We start from the raw sequence: 13522 nt of genomic DNA on the forward strand, positions 1-13522 counted from the left end.
ATGTACTCTGTTACACAACAAATAAGTAATTTTCACTACAGAAGATTGTCGACTTGTGGATCACACACATCGTTTTGATTTAATTAATAGAAAACATCTCAACAAAGAAATATGGTATACTGTAATAATAAAATTAACCTTCATTACCTACCTGCACTGTCTCGAGGTCTACAATACGTCGTGTTGCCTCATCAAGTTGTTTCTGCAGCTGATCAATCATGTTGTCACGAGCTATCAGTTGTGACTACAAGAAAGCAGACAAGAATTACAATGCATATAACCACCTAAAACCAATAAATAACCAACTAATGTTAAAAACATAAATTTTAGGAATTATTTGTTATTGATAAATGTGGACACTAGAATGTTTCTGTCTTTCAAATAATCTAAACAAGAAGAAGGCTGCAGAAATGACAATAATAAATTAACTTGGTGATGTATACGTCTTTCATCCAGACATTCAGGTGGACTGTCCCACATACTTTGATGGGTCAGTTTGTGAGAAACTCTTTAACTACCATCATACATCGCAAAGGCAGCTGTAAAACTCAGTGCCACAGCAGAAGCTAGTGAGATAGAAAAAAATCAAGCACACTAGAGGGCAGTCTCTTAACTTAAGCGGGTGGTCTTCCCTACCACTCATTGTGGAAACATTTTGGCTACTGTACTGGTCTCCTGCAGAAATTTGTGTTAATTAAACGTGAATCCTGCTCTATTTCCCAGGCAAAGCCGACACCTCTGCTACTACCTTATACCTCTCTGTCTTTCTGTTTGTCCATGTGTCTGCCCATCCGCATGTCTGCCTGTGTCTGTCTGTCTGTCTGTCTTTGTCGGCCAGCCTGTCTTTTCATAATATATACATAAAATTTGAACATCAATGTCAATGATGTACACATATAATCATTTGTCTGTCTGTCTCTTTGTCCATCCGCCCATGTTATAATACCTACAATTGTCTATTAATAACAAATAATTTTTTAATGCATAAGTTTAATATCTTCACCCTCAGTTCTTCAAGCGTATCATTTCTCTCTTCCAGTTTGCCACTCTGTCATCACACAGTCAATCAACATCACTCACTTTCACTCAAAGATTATCATACTTTGCCTCTGTCTGCTCCTTTCTCAGCTGCTGACGGCTCACGAAGCTGTGCTTGCATTTTCCTTATCGTTTCCTCACTATCGTCCAGTTTCTTTAGAAGAATACTCTGCCAAATGCAATCACAAAACAACAAAATATGAGAAAGGATTCATTATTCCATGCCAACTCATATGTCAACTAGTAGGCATGCATGCTATAACGTGCAAGTAATGAAGAAAAGTTGCAGCATAAACAACAACATTTGAGTGAGATCGAAAATGCCTACACAAGTCAGCGGCATGCAAAGCAAGCTGATAAACAACAGGAAACCAGAGAAAAGATCAGACGTGTGGACAGATGAGCAGGCAAGAGGCCAGGGCAGCAAATAGGCAAGCAAATAAACAAACGAAGAGCAGATACACAGATACACATGTAGACAATCAGATATGGAGGCTAGTGTGTGCAATGTCGCAGCAGTTGTGTGCCAAAATACACAAAAGCACACAGAGACTCAAGCAAGCAAACACACAAGAAAAAGAGTACCGACTGAACAAACAAGAGGCAAAACATAATCAAACATGTAGATACATGTACACACACAAAGCTAAACAAAAGAACAAACAAGCTAAAAGTGTGCAGCAAAACACAATCAACACACAACTGTAGATGCCGATCGTAAACATAAGTATTCGCATCATAGCAATCATACATTTTGACCCTTTAATGACTCTTCATTCTTCTCGCTCTCTTCTAATTGAATCTAGAATTGTGGTAATAGGATGAGAACGAACAAACACAAGAAGACATCACAAATTCTCACTTGCAGCGCTCTCAGTTTATGTTTTAGTTGATCGCCTTCAGCGAGTGAAAGTGTCTATTATGACAACACAAATCACGTCCTCGATGTAGTTGTCTGCCGTATATCTTACTTTTTATAGTAAAATCATAATGATAAATACAATAATACCCATAAAATCATAATCCTGTCTCGAATAATTGCCCCAGTTGCCGGGTACAAAAACAATTACAATTACTTAAGGAATTATTTAGTGGAATACCCTTTAATCACCAATGTGTCCCATCACATGCAGACAATTTAAATACAAAATAACATTACACTAGAAGATACACAACTTACCAGCTCATCTTTCAACTCAAACTCATGAGTAGGAATAACCGCATTCTCAGGTGCATCACTGCTCAGCAACTAATCCAAGACAAAATCAATATAATCACAGCACAAGTTACGCTATACACATCACTTACAAGATGCTGCAGCCCGTAGAGAAATGACTTCATTTCCGTCAGTTCCTTCTCTGTTGCGTCTCTCTGCTCCAGTAAAACCGGCATTATTTCAGCATCGCTGTCTTGAGATTCGATGTCATCATTGTCCTCACTCTCGGCACCTTTGGGATCTACTGCTTGTACTTTTCTACTCATCATTGCTCCATCGGGCTCATTGCTGTCATCAGCTTTATCGTCAACAACAGTGCATGAGACGTCCAGATTGCTGGTAGATGTTTCTGATGGCTCCTCGATGCCAAAAGCGATAGTAAATGGTGACACATTTGTAGAATGACTTTGCTGCTGTTGGCCGGGTGATGTTTGCCCAGGTTTAACAATGTGGCTATGCCGTGTTCTACAACAGCAAAACAATAGGTGCCAAATAAATACACAATATCAACGATAAAGATGTATAAGACTTTCGGTAACTACATCAATTGTTCTGAAAATCACTACACAAATATTATCTCAATACCATATGCTTATATTAGACTAGTAGATACTACACACAGCACCCTACTACAGTAGTTATGTCATCACACATTTGGACAAAATTCCAGATCCTCCGTTTGCTCCTAGACTGAAGAACATGTGCTGTTGTCAACCGTCTAGTAGATACAGCAATTAAATCAATTCAAAGAGTCTAGTAGTAGCCACTTCATTGAAGGCAATCGAGCTTCTTCCACTGTGTACAAGTCTGGGATATAGTCTCGGTATTTACTAGAACACCAAGCTATATCATCTCAGATCCTTATACATAAAGTGACACTTGGCTTATAGCAAAATTCAATGCTTATAGAGCAAACAGTATAGTATGCCATTCACTAGCTACGTACCCATTGTCTTCAGTTGGCCTGCATACATGACCCACACACAAATTATGCTTTGTGATTAGACAATTTGCTGATACAAACATGCCTTCTCATAACATACATAACCAAATACAAAAAATGGTACAGTCGGATGTCAGTTATCCGAACGCTGCAACGTGAAGTGGGTCGGATGCCCTCTAGAAGTACACGCTGTAAACTGTTATACTCACGTAGAAAAAGATGTAGACAACTTTCTCATTATTATCTTACAGAGTGCAGACACCTTGGGTGTTTGTGCGATTATATTTCTCAGTATAAATCATGTATTTGGTCTCAATTAGAGTGTATGGACCACCTTGGATGACCAGGAATACATGTTTACACACCAGGAGGTAACGTCAGTTATCCGAGAATATTCAGTTATGAACAGGGTCAGGTCCCAAAGTGTTTGGATAACTGACATCCGACTGTACCCCTTAGGTAAAAGCTCCTAAGCAATTTTCATAGTTATAACATTTATGAAGTCTCTCATAACTTGTTCATAGCTTTAAATAATTAGTTTCAAGAAAATAACCTCATTTTATCACGTAGTCTTGCATAGCATGCATAGCTAACCCATCTCTCTTTGTCATACTTTAAATGGCAAAAGGAACTGTTTCGTCTCGCGTAGCCAAACACCACCTCTTTATTATATCAAGAAGGGATGGGGTTTGGCTATGAGAGACTAAGAAACTGGATGATCTACTTTGCTCATCATCCTACCACCTTCGGGTAAAGCACTATGTCTACTGGTTTCTAGTATGCCATCAAAATTCATGGTCCACATGACAGTGGCCCACACAGAGGCTGCTTGCAATGCATTGCATATCGCCGTCCTTCTTTAGTAAGTCTTGATTAGTCTTTATGTCGCAGAATACTTCATTTTATGTAACATCAGCCTAATTGATGTAATGTTTACTCATAGTCTCGTCTTGATGTGTGGTTGTCTCTGTTGCTCTGAAAAATTTATCGCTCACACTGTTGCCATCCCCTCTATTTGAGTCATGCCGGCATGGCGCCTGTATTGTACTCATACAAGTCCAAATCCTAAAATGCCTTGCTGTTGGTCACATTGTTGATCACACAATGGCAGCAATGCATTGCATGTGCATTGCCATGCACAACAGATACCCCACCAGAGACCTTTAGATATACTTCCTTACTCTACCAGAATACAGTGGGAGGACGAACAGAAAAAAGCACGACATCAAAGGCATTTTTCCAGACCCTCTCCCAAGAAGTGTGACGGACGATGAACAGCTGGCTACACAACCCTAGTGCTTACTTGATAAGTTTGTTGGTGTGGTAAAGTATTACATTTGTTACAGATTTCTACCTGATCTTTTCTGGTGAATGTTGGGCTGATGATCGTCTCTTTCTAACAGTTGCTTTCTTTCTGCTTTGTGGACTAGGAATCATGGCCCTTTGAATCTCAGGTGACGGCCACATAAATAGATCACTAAGACGTTTACCATTATGTGGACTGCGATTGGTAGGTGGTATACACATGCTACTTGCCACACTAGAATCCAAATCAATCAGACAAAATCTTTCCTTAGCACGTGTTATCTTCACTCCTCCTCCGCCTGGTTCTAGTTGTCTATATACAGATGGCCTACGAAATGGTGGAAAATCACTGTTGACATCAGACAAGTTGACAATATCTCCATGCCCTGGACCATTGATCGCATAGCTGCTGAAAGGATTCGGTGGTGAGTATCCTGCAGGGTCAAAGCTTCCTGTAGACAGATGTTTCCTTGTAGGCGGAGTTTTTGCTGCAGGATTGCTGTAGATTATAGATGTAGTAAATCCACTTTGAAGTGAGACTGCGTCTAGTGGAGCTGGTTTGCCTACGGTGGTCGGCTTGAAGTGAGCAGCAAGAGCAAGAATAAGTCTCATAATAGACTTTAAACTGCCTTCCATTATATCTAAATAAGAAAATAGAAATATAAATCATTTACACAATGCGTTAATTCTTAATGAGTGTGATGACAGAAATATAATTATGGAAGTTAACCAAACCTCACCTCTGTTATGCAATCTACGACAAAGACAAACAGACAGACCGACAGACAGACAGACCGGCAGACAGACAGACAGACTGTGAGACAGATAGACAGACCAATAGACAGACAGATTGTTTTACTCTCTCCCAAACTGTAAGTGTAACAATTGCAAAAATGAAAGCATCCTAAGCATTAACAAAAACTACTGAAACGTCAGAACTCATTGCTATTATTCTAACGAACATAGTGAGAGGCTGACAGACAGACAAACAAACAGACAGATAGACAGCTAGACAAACAGACATAAGAAACATACAAAAACCGACAAGCAGACATACTCACACATAGCCATACATACAGACAAGCACAACATCAGAAAAAATCAGATTCACTGACAAACTAGCAAACACCCAAACAAACAAATAAACCTTACTACAAACCAAGCAAAACAGCAAAACATGTTAGTATTCATCATATCCTATAGTGTCTTACCCCTTGAGGTAGTTTCATGCATACGAATCTTCCTTCCTATCATATACTGCAGCACTTTCTCAACATTGTCCTTCTTCGCTGCTTGAGACATTGGTGCTCTATCAATATGTTGCAGCACCTCACCAGCTACACAAGAGACATCACATCAGCTTTTGACATAAATAGACACGTAACGTCTATACATATAACTTCCACAAGATGGATAAGACTGATGCCATCTGCAATGTCAGTTCGAAGATCCTGTATGAGTTTACATCCAGGTTTCTTCCTCAGATGAGAATTTATCCATGCCACGTATGCTTGCAGTTGTTTCTATAAAATATCAGACGTGTTAATTGACAGCTACACATGGCATGCAACAGCACATACATAAAATATTATACTGGTAGTAGTCTGTATGTTCTAAACAGTTACCAGATATGCACCATTTATATCACTTTAGTAGCATAAGCCACCCAGCAGTCTTGTTCTGTGTATGACCCTGGATCTGTGGCTCAACAGCGAATATCGACGTGGGGTTGTTGGACATGTGTTTGTGTGTGTTTGTGTGTGTTTGTGTGTGTGTGTGACTGTGTGTGTACACACGTGTACATGACATCATGCAGCCATCGGCTGTGACATGACATCAGCCACTGGGGTCCAGGTGAGACTTTGGGTGCTCACACAACAGTTGGCTTCACAAGTCGGTGCTCCTGTGAGTACCTAGCCTGGCTCAAGGAAATTCCTAGTATAGGCCCAGAGTTTTCTCGTGAGTAGCGCAAGGAAGCCCAACTGCTGCTGCTGCTGCTGCTGCTGCTGCTGTGTGTGTGTGTGTGTGTGTGTGTGTGTGTGTGTGTGTGTGTGTGTGTGTGTGTGTGTGTGTGTGTGTGTGTGTGTGTGTGTGTAAGAATCTTTAGCAAGCAGACAAGGATCAGAATGTTTAAAACCCTAGTTATGCCAATGTTGTTGACCTGGCCATTGGCGAAGCCAAATATTCAATGCCTCAACACATTTCATTTGATATGCAATAAGTATATTTTGGGTGGTATACAAGGTGGGATAAGAGCAGAAATGTAGACAACTTGAAAGCAGCAGATGAGGAGTGTATAAAATTACAAATCCGTAGAAGGTGTTTACTATGGCTGAGTCACATTGATGGGATGCCCTCTCAAAGACATAAGAAGATCTTATTGAGAAGCAAACTATTTGCCATCAAAAGACCAACACATTATGTCAAACAACACTGGATAGACACTGCAATGTATGATCTGAAACAGTCACCAATTAAAAATTTAGTTTTGCTCAAGATCGCAAAGTATGGAGAGAAGTGTTGTGTCGGCTCGCCTAAGCCCATAGTGGATATGGCAAGTTCAAGGTTTAAGGTGTGTACATGTGTGCATGGATGCATGCGTGTGTGCATGTGTGTGTGTGTGTGTGTGTGTGTGTGTGTGTGTGTGTGTGTGTGTGTGCGCGCGTGTGTTTGGGTGTGCGTGCACGTGTCCATACAAACAAAAGCACTCACAGTGCAACACACATTAGCCAATCACTTTTTTTCTATCAAAAAAAAAGATCCCAACTAACACTAAAGTTAACTAAAATGCTCTAACTACAACTTGTGTCATATTTTAAATTAATCAGACAGCCAAAACACTCCAAAAAATAATGATTAATAATCTAAAACAATTGGCTCCTTACTAAACATTGTAATTACCTCATTCAAAACGTGTATACAGTTTGGGAAACAACCTATATGCATGTGTCAACAGCATTAAACCAATAATCATAAATCCTGTGATCATGCTGTATCCTGGAGTAGCAACAACAAACATAAGAACCATACATATGCAACTGCTACAGACAATACAGTAAAGACCACCATTGCTATGCTCTTTATACTAATTCCATCTACAGCGAGTTTCCCTTGCTAATCGTAACAACAGCCTCACTTGTTGTGTGAACCATATTGCCCTTTCGAGGGCGGTAGGAGCTGCCGGACCACTTTTTTTCTACGGTGAACTTTTACCAGAGGCCTATTCAGAGCCGCATGAACCACATATGCATGCAGTCTTGTCAGTCCAGTTTTGCCGGGTACCTTTAAAAACCGAACTTTGGACAGTCAACAATTGCCTGAAATTTCTAATTGAAAATATACGTGATTAAATATCTAATATATTTATAGTTGAAACGAAAGTAATTCCAGCATCTTGAATTGCTATTTATGCTGTCCAGAGGACTGAAGTCAATCCCTACCCTGTAGTATAGTAATTGTTGGTAAATGAAAGTAATTATTAAACAACCCATTGTATAATAGATTATGTACCTAGTATGTTGGAAGAATGCTCTCTTGCACTAATGCACCACACCCTCTTAGCACAGGTTAGGCCTGAGGACCTGTACGTTCTCCTTGTACAGGACTTATCTTGTGACTTCCTAACTATAGGGTAAATGACCACATGAATGCACTCAAAACATCTACAGATATCATGTCTGCATGCATGTTCCCTGTGATTAGTTCAGGAAGCAAATTGCCTAAGTGGCCTCACTGTGTGCATTGGTGAAACCATCTGTAGACTAGGAAAGCAAGCAAGCAAACTGAAACCCATTATCATTACTTAATTAAGTTATCACCATCATCATCACCATCACCATGTACCTTCTACTATTAGCATTAGCAGCTGGTGTTCAACATTATCATAGCGTAAATCACTCATGAGAACTTCATGCCAGACTTGGCAAGGCCTAACACAACAGATCAAAAGGAGCTAAGTGGACATGCTATAAAAAGTAATTAATGTATAAATAATGTCTAAATGCTAGCGGTTTTCAGAAGCCAAACATAATATGCATGTTTGTACAAGAAGCCAAAATAAAGGAATAATTCACAAGATGCAGTGGCACACTATTCATATGCGTGAGGCTAATGCATGCCTATGCAAAATTAAAGGCAAAACACTTTGACTATGACAATGGTGTGCGTGTGCGTGTGCGTGTGCGTGTGCGTGTGTGTGTGTGTGTGTGTGTGTGTGTGTGTGTGTGCGCATGAGCACGTATGCATGTGTATGTGCATGTGCATATGCGTGTGTGCGTGTCATATGGGTACCTATACAACTGATGTGAATCCTTAGAAACCAAGCAACAATATATAATCATCTTACTTATACCAACTACTATATCAGCGTTATGTGCCACAATTGAATCCTCCAATTGGTATCAGACTACACAACAATACCTAACAAACAACACATTTTTTGTTTGGGTACTGAATCGAATTAGAAAGCAAATCAAACTAAAGAGACTTGGTCATACAGTACAATTTCACAAGGCAAGAAGTCATACAAACAGAATCGATGATGCTGTGATAAGGTAAAAAGAACTAAATTTTTTAGTAATATCTACCAAATATATTAAACAATTAATAAGCAATCCAATATTTTAAATTAATTATTAAATTACTAGTGTTAATAAAACAATCATAAAGTTTGAATAAAATTGATACAGATATTAATATATCAATAAATATTAATATTAATCTATTTGTAATAAAATAAAAATTTGTAATTAATATCGATTTATTAACGACTAATATTTGTAATAAATAAATAAACTAAAATACCATAAGCCAGTTTAACATTCTAGAACAATTTGAGATAAACAAGTTCTCTGGTTTACTGATAGCAACTGTTGTGAGAATGATGCATAAGGATATGGGGTATATGTTGTAATAAACACAGCGTTATTTGCTTCATCAAAATTGATACGTTTGTAATAGAATAAATAAAATTTATAAAAGACGCACTTTGAAAGAATAAATATTAATTTTTTTAAATTAAAAATAAAAAAATTAAATTTTTAAAAAGTTAAAAATAAAAAATAAAAAGTAAAATAACTAAAATTTATAATCAACGTCTATTATATTATATAATTAATATTTGCAATAAATAACAAAATAAATAAAATTTATAATCAATGTCTATTATATTATATAATTGATATTAACAATAAATAAGAAATGGAAATAATAAAACTCAATATATGCATGTTCATGCATACAGTCAACACATCAGCACACAGTTGTGTAGAGAAGTTCTAGCAATCCACGTCCTGCAAAGTACATTATCCAATAACCTCGTCAGTGATTCAATACCGCAATGTGTAGCAACAACTAACACCAAGAATGCACTCGCTCGAGTGACGAGTACTAAATCGCGAGTATTTCCGCCGCTCCCTGAAATCCGATTCCCAGGCACGCCGTTAACAGCTCGACGTCTCAACAGATACGCGTCACTGTTGTAACACCTAGGATTTTGTGGCGACCATGCTGCATGCATGCAACCCGACCGCCTGCGTAAAAATGCAGTCTGCAGACTCAGCTCTCACAGTGAGAGCAGGAAGACGAGAGATGGTCATGCGGTTGCTATAAACACAAACAGACACCCGCTGCTTTGCATGCATTCACAATGTCGGGTCTAACACCTCGCCTGATGACTCAACGTCGAGTTTCACGAACATTTGAGCTGCAAGCGCACGACGCACGAAACGAGAGAAGATGCAGAAACGTGAAACACGCATAGAGATAGTCGCTACACGTTGGATGTCGATTAGCAACGAAGGCGGAGCATCAGAACGTGAAGGACGCGAACGAATAGCTTGGTGCAATTGCTCTGCACGTTTCTGCAAGCTTCATCGTATGAAAAGTGCTTTATTTGCCTTACTAACTAACCTCTCTCTTGTTGTCGTCCTGCTGCTGAGTGTCAGTCAGAGGCGTCTGTTTAGTTTTGTTTCTTCTAAACCACGACGTCTTCTTGTTGCCGGTTGGCGCCGATTTTCCGGTTGCAGATGACTCCTCTTTGCGAATCGGCATGGCAGCGAGCTTTGGAAGCTGCTTGGTGATGAGAGGAACTGACAGCACGAGTAGATGCGGTTGTCATAGACTGCTTGGTTGGACACGCCTTTTCCTGGTAACGCACGTTAGAAGAGTAGCCGTTGAGTAGTACATGATATCGAGAATATTCTTTCAGAATTAAAATACATTTTAAAAAGTATAGTTATTTTTATGCTAAATACAGAGTATATAAAATCAAATACTTTGTAATAATAGTGTACGTGTACAATACTCGCTGGTCACGTGAGCTTGATATAACGCGCAAACCAATAATAGAATTTCACAAAAATTAGATATACTGAGTATTTGTTTATTTTTTAAATAAAACAAGCGCATATAAAGCAATGCATATTAATAGTTCGCATTGAGTGTACTGTTGAACATTAGTCACGTGAGCTTGACGTCAACATTTGCTAGCAAACCAAATAAAAAATAAAAAATTACAAAAATTTATCTAATTGTTTATTTATTTAGTTGTTTACTTTTGTTAAAATGCATATAAAACAAATGTCATGTAATTATTTTACCCGAAGCATACAGTGTAGCAGAGTTGTTAATTAAAGTCACGTGAGCTTGACTGGTTCAGAGAGTTCCACCCATAAGGTTGATTAGCTTGATGGGCAATCAACAACCCGACGGCAGGAGGCGAGTTTCTGCAGAAAACGGAGATGTCTACGACGGCTGCTGGAAGAGTGGCAAGAAAAACGGCGAAGGAAGGTACACGTACGCAAACGGTGATGAGTATCAAGGTGGGTGGAGAGATGACATGAAGCATGGACGAGGAGTCTATAAACATGCCAGTGGAGAGAGGTGAGACGTGCAGAGAAACGGAGTGAGAGCAGAAACTTGTTACTGTTGCTACTGACATGCTGCAGCTGCTAGCTGTGCATAACAGATTTTAATTGTGAATTTTAATTGAGGTAATTAATGATCAGGTAATTGTTTCAAATTCATATCTACCTGTTGATCTTGTTTTTACATACAGATGTAGACTGGTAGTTAGCTCTAGTTGTGTTTGTTGTTTCTGGTGGTGGTGGTGGTGGTGGTGGTGGTGGTGGTGGTGGTGTGTGTGTGTGTGTGTGTGTGTGTGTGTGTGTGTGTGTGTGTGTGTGTGTGTGTGTGTGTGTGTGTGTGTGTGCAATGATTGAGTGTACTAAATCAAATTACTAAAATTTGTAAATCAATTGTAATTTTAATAATTAGTAATTAACTAATAATCAATTTTAGTAAATAATTTTAGATCAAATTTTCTATTGAACATCCAGTGGTGGCAGCTATCGAAAGGCCAGCCTTTTAGGGCATGACCAATCCCCAAAACAATTTAATAATTATTAACAGGCCCACCCTACTTGCAAAAATAACTTGATTGAATAGCATGACTGGACTCATGATATCAAATGAGTTTCAGCATTGACATTTTTTCTATAATACATATAAATCAACATGGAATCCCCATGATATAATTTATATGGATAGGCTACTGTTGCTGCTTTGGCTTGTGACATGGTACAGTAACCAAGATACCAACATTGAATTCTAATGTCTTTCCTATGAATCAGGTTATGTAGCACAAACCAGAAATTTGTGGTCAACTTTAACGTTTTCTTGTTGAAAAATTTGCTATTAGCCTCATTTATTCATCTACCAATATTGGCCCATCTAAGATATAGGTGTGGCTACATAACTGAATGCTCCTGTTAGAACACCAACATAGGTACATGCATGATGTCTCACACTCATTTGCTTGTCCTAGATATGAAGGAAATTGGATGATGGACCAGAAGTATGGCTATGGTGTGTTATCATTGTGCGACGGCTCAAGGTATGAAGGCAACTTTCGTGCAAATCACCGTCATGGTATGGGCAAAATGCTCTATCCTGATGGTCATACAGAAGAGGGTCTATTCAGCTATGGCATATTAGTGTCAAACGATGAGTTTCAAGTAAATGTTGATAAACTGGTAGAAAATCAATCAGATAATGCAACAGTAACTGAAGATGGATAATTCTAGCAACAGCATAGCATTAGAGTTATCACACACTTTCAAATTGCTATATAGGGACCTAAATTATAGCATATTGATAACAACAATGAAATGATATTAATTAAGCACAAGTATGTCTGCTTTTGTGGACATCAGTCTGTGTATCGCCCTTGAGTACGTTCTAATTTGTGCATATTCTACATACTACATTTGCTCGTGATGATGTAATTAATTGAAAAGAAACTATCAATTACAGTAATTAGTTAGCAGTTTGAGAGCGCAGACCTCTGCCACGGTAGCTGAGGTTCCTCATAATATCATTAGCAATCATTTTCATGGCAGCTATTCGTTGAAATTAAGGCTCTTGTGTTTACCTCAACTACTACTGTAGTAGTCCATATGTGACAGGAGAGGGTCTGGCTACAAGAGAAGGTCTGACACTTCGCTAGACTACATGTACATATACTGTTTATATGTCATCATTTCTCTATCAATAATCACAAGGAGACGATATGGGTGTGCAGTAGTAAAATTGGGAGTCATCTAGCTCACTTTTGCAGTCAAAAAGTTTCAAGCGAAGTCGACCCCTTGAGAGGGGATCCAGACTTGGATAGCACTAAGGCTGTGTTTCCACTAGCTGCACCTTAAACTAGTTTAACTTAAATGCGTTAAAACTAAACCAGTTCAAGAAAGTGACTGTTTCCACTAGGAACTTGCACATCTGGGATCTGCAAAACAAACCATCTAGGAGAGCCTTATTTTGAAGTACTGGCCTGCTCTGTCGCCGAGTCAGTGCAACTGTTGTCACCAATTCAGCATTTGCTAGTAAGAATTTGCATGACATTGACTAAGGACACAGTCTTCTCTCTCCGTAGCTGCTGATTTCTTACCTTTAGTTAACGACCCTTAAATCTTTTAATTAAGGCAATCCTATCCCAGCAAAATAGTCAATATCATCAAAAC

At 38.8% G+C, this 13522-nt stretch overlaps 2 protein-coding genes across 2 annotated transcripts in view; one reads left to right on the top strand and one right to left on the bottom strand.

The window, feature by feature from the left end:
* Positions 1–10636, bottom strand: part of LOC134188135 (dixin-like) — a 19677-nt gene extending 9041 nt beyond the window's left edge. The window contains exons 1-11 of the mRNA XM_062656333.1: positions 10413–10636; positions 5896–6025; positions 5714–5839; positions 4552–5143; positions 2347–2719; positions 2219–2287; positions 1901–1954; positions 1790–1840; positions 1103–1207; positions 1004–1048; positions 152–244 (exon numbers count right to left, since the gene is read on the bottom strand). Of these exons, the coding sequence (XP_062512317.1) occupies positions 152–244; positions 1004–1048; positions 1103–1207; positions 1790–1840; positions 1901–1954; positions 2219–2287; positions 2347–2719; positions 4552–5143; positions 5714–5839; positions 5896–6025; positions 10413–10553 (1779 nt within the window). The 5' untranslated portion in view covers positions 10554–10636. The remainder of the gene's footprint in view (positions 1–151; positions 245–1003; positions 1049–1102; positions 1208–1789; positions 1841–1900; positions 1955–2218; positions 2288–2346; positions 2720–4551; positions 5144–5713; positions 5840–5895; positions 6026–10412) is intronic.
* Positions 10637–11153: 517 nt separating this feature from the next.
* Positions 11154–12779, top strand: LOC134188221 (junctophilin-3-like). The gene is made up of 2 exons (XM_062656419.1): positions 11154–11384; positions 12328–12779. The coding sequence occupies exons 1-2, from the start codon at positions 11191–11193 to the stop codon at positions 12578–12580; spliced, it is 447 nt and encodes a 148-aa protein (XP_062512403.1). The 5' UTR covers positions 11154–11190; the 3' UTR covers positions 12581–12779.
* Positions 12780–13522: the final 743 nt, after the last annotated feature.

This window comes from Corticium candelabrum, chromosome 12, assembly GCF_963422355.1.
Source record: "Corticium candelabrum chromosome 12, ooCorCand1.1, whole genome shotgun sequence".
NCBI lineage: Eukaryota > Metazoa > Porifera > Homoscleromorpha > Homosclerophorida > Plakinidae > Corticium > Corticium candelabrum.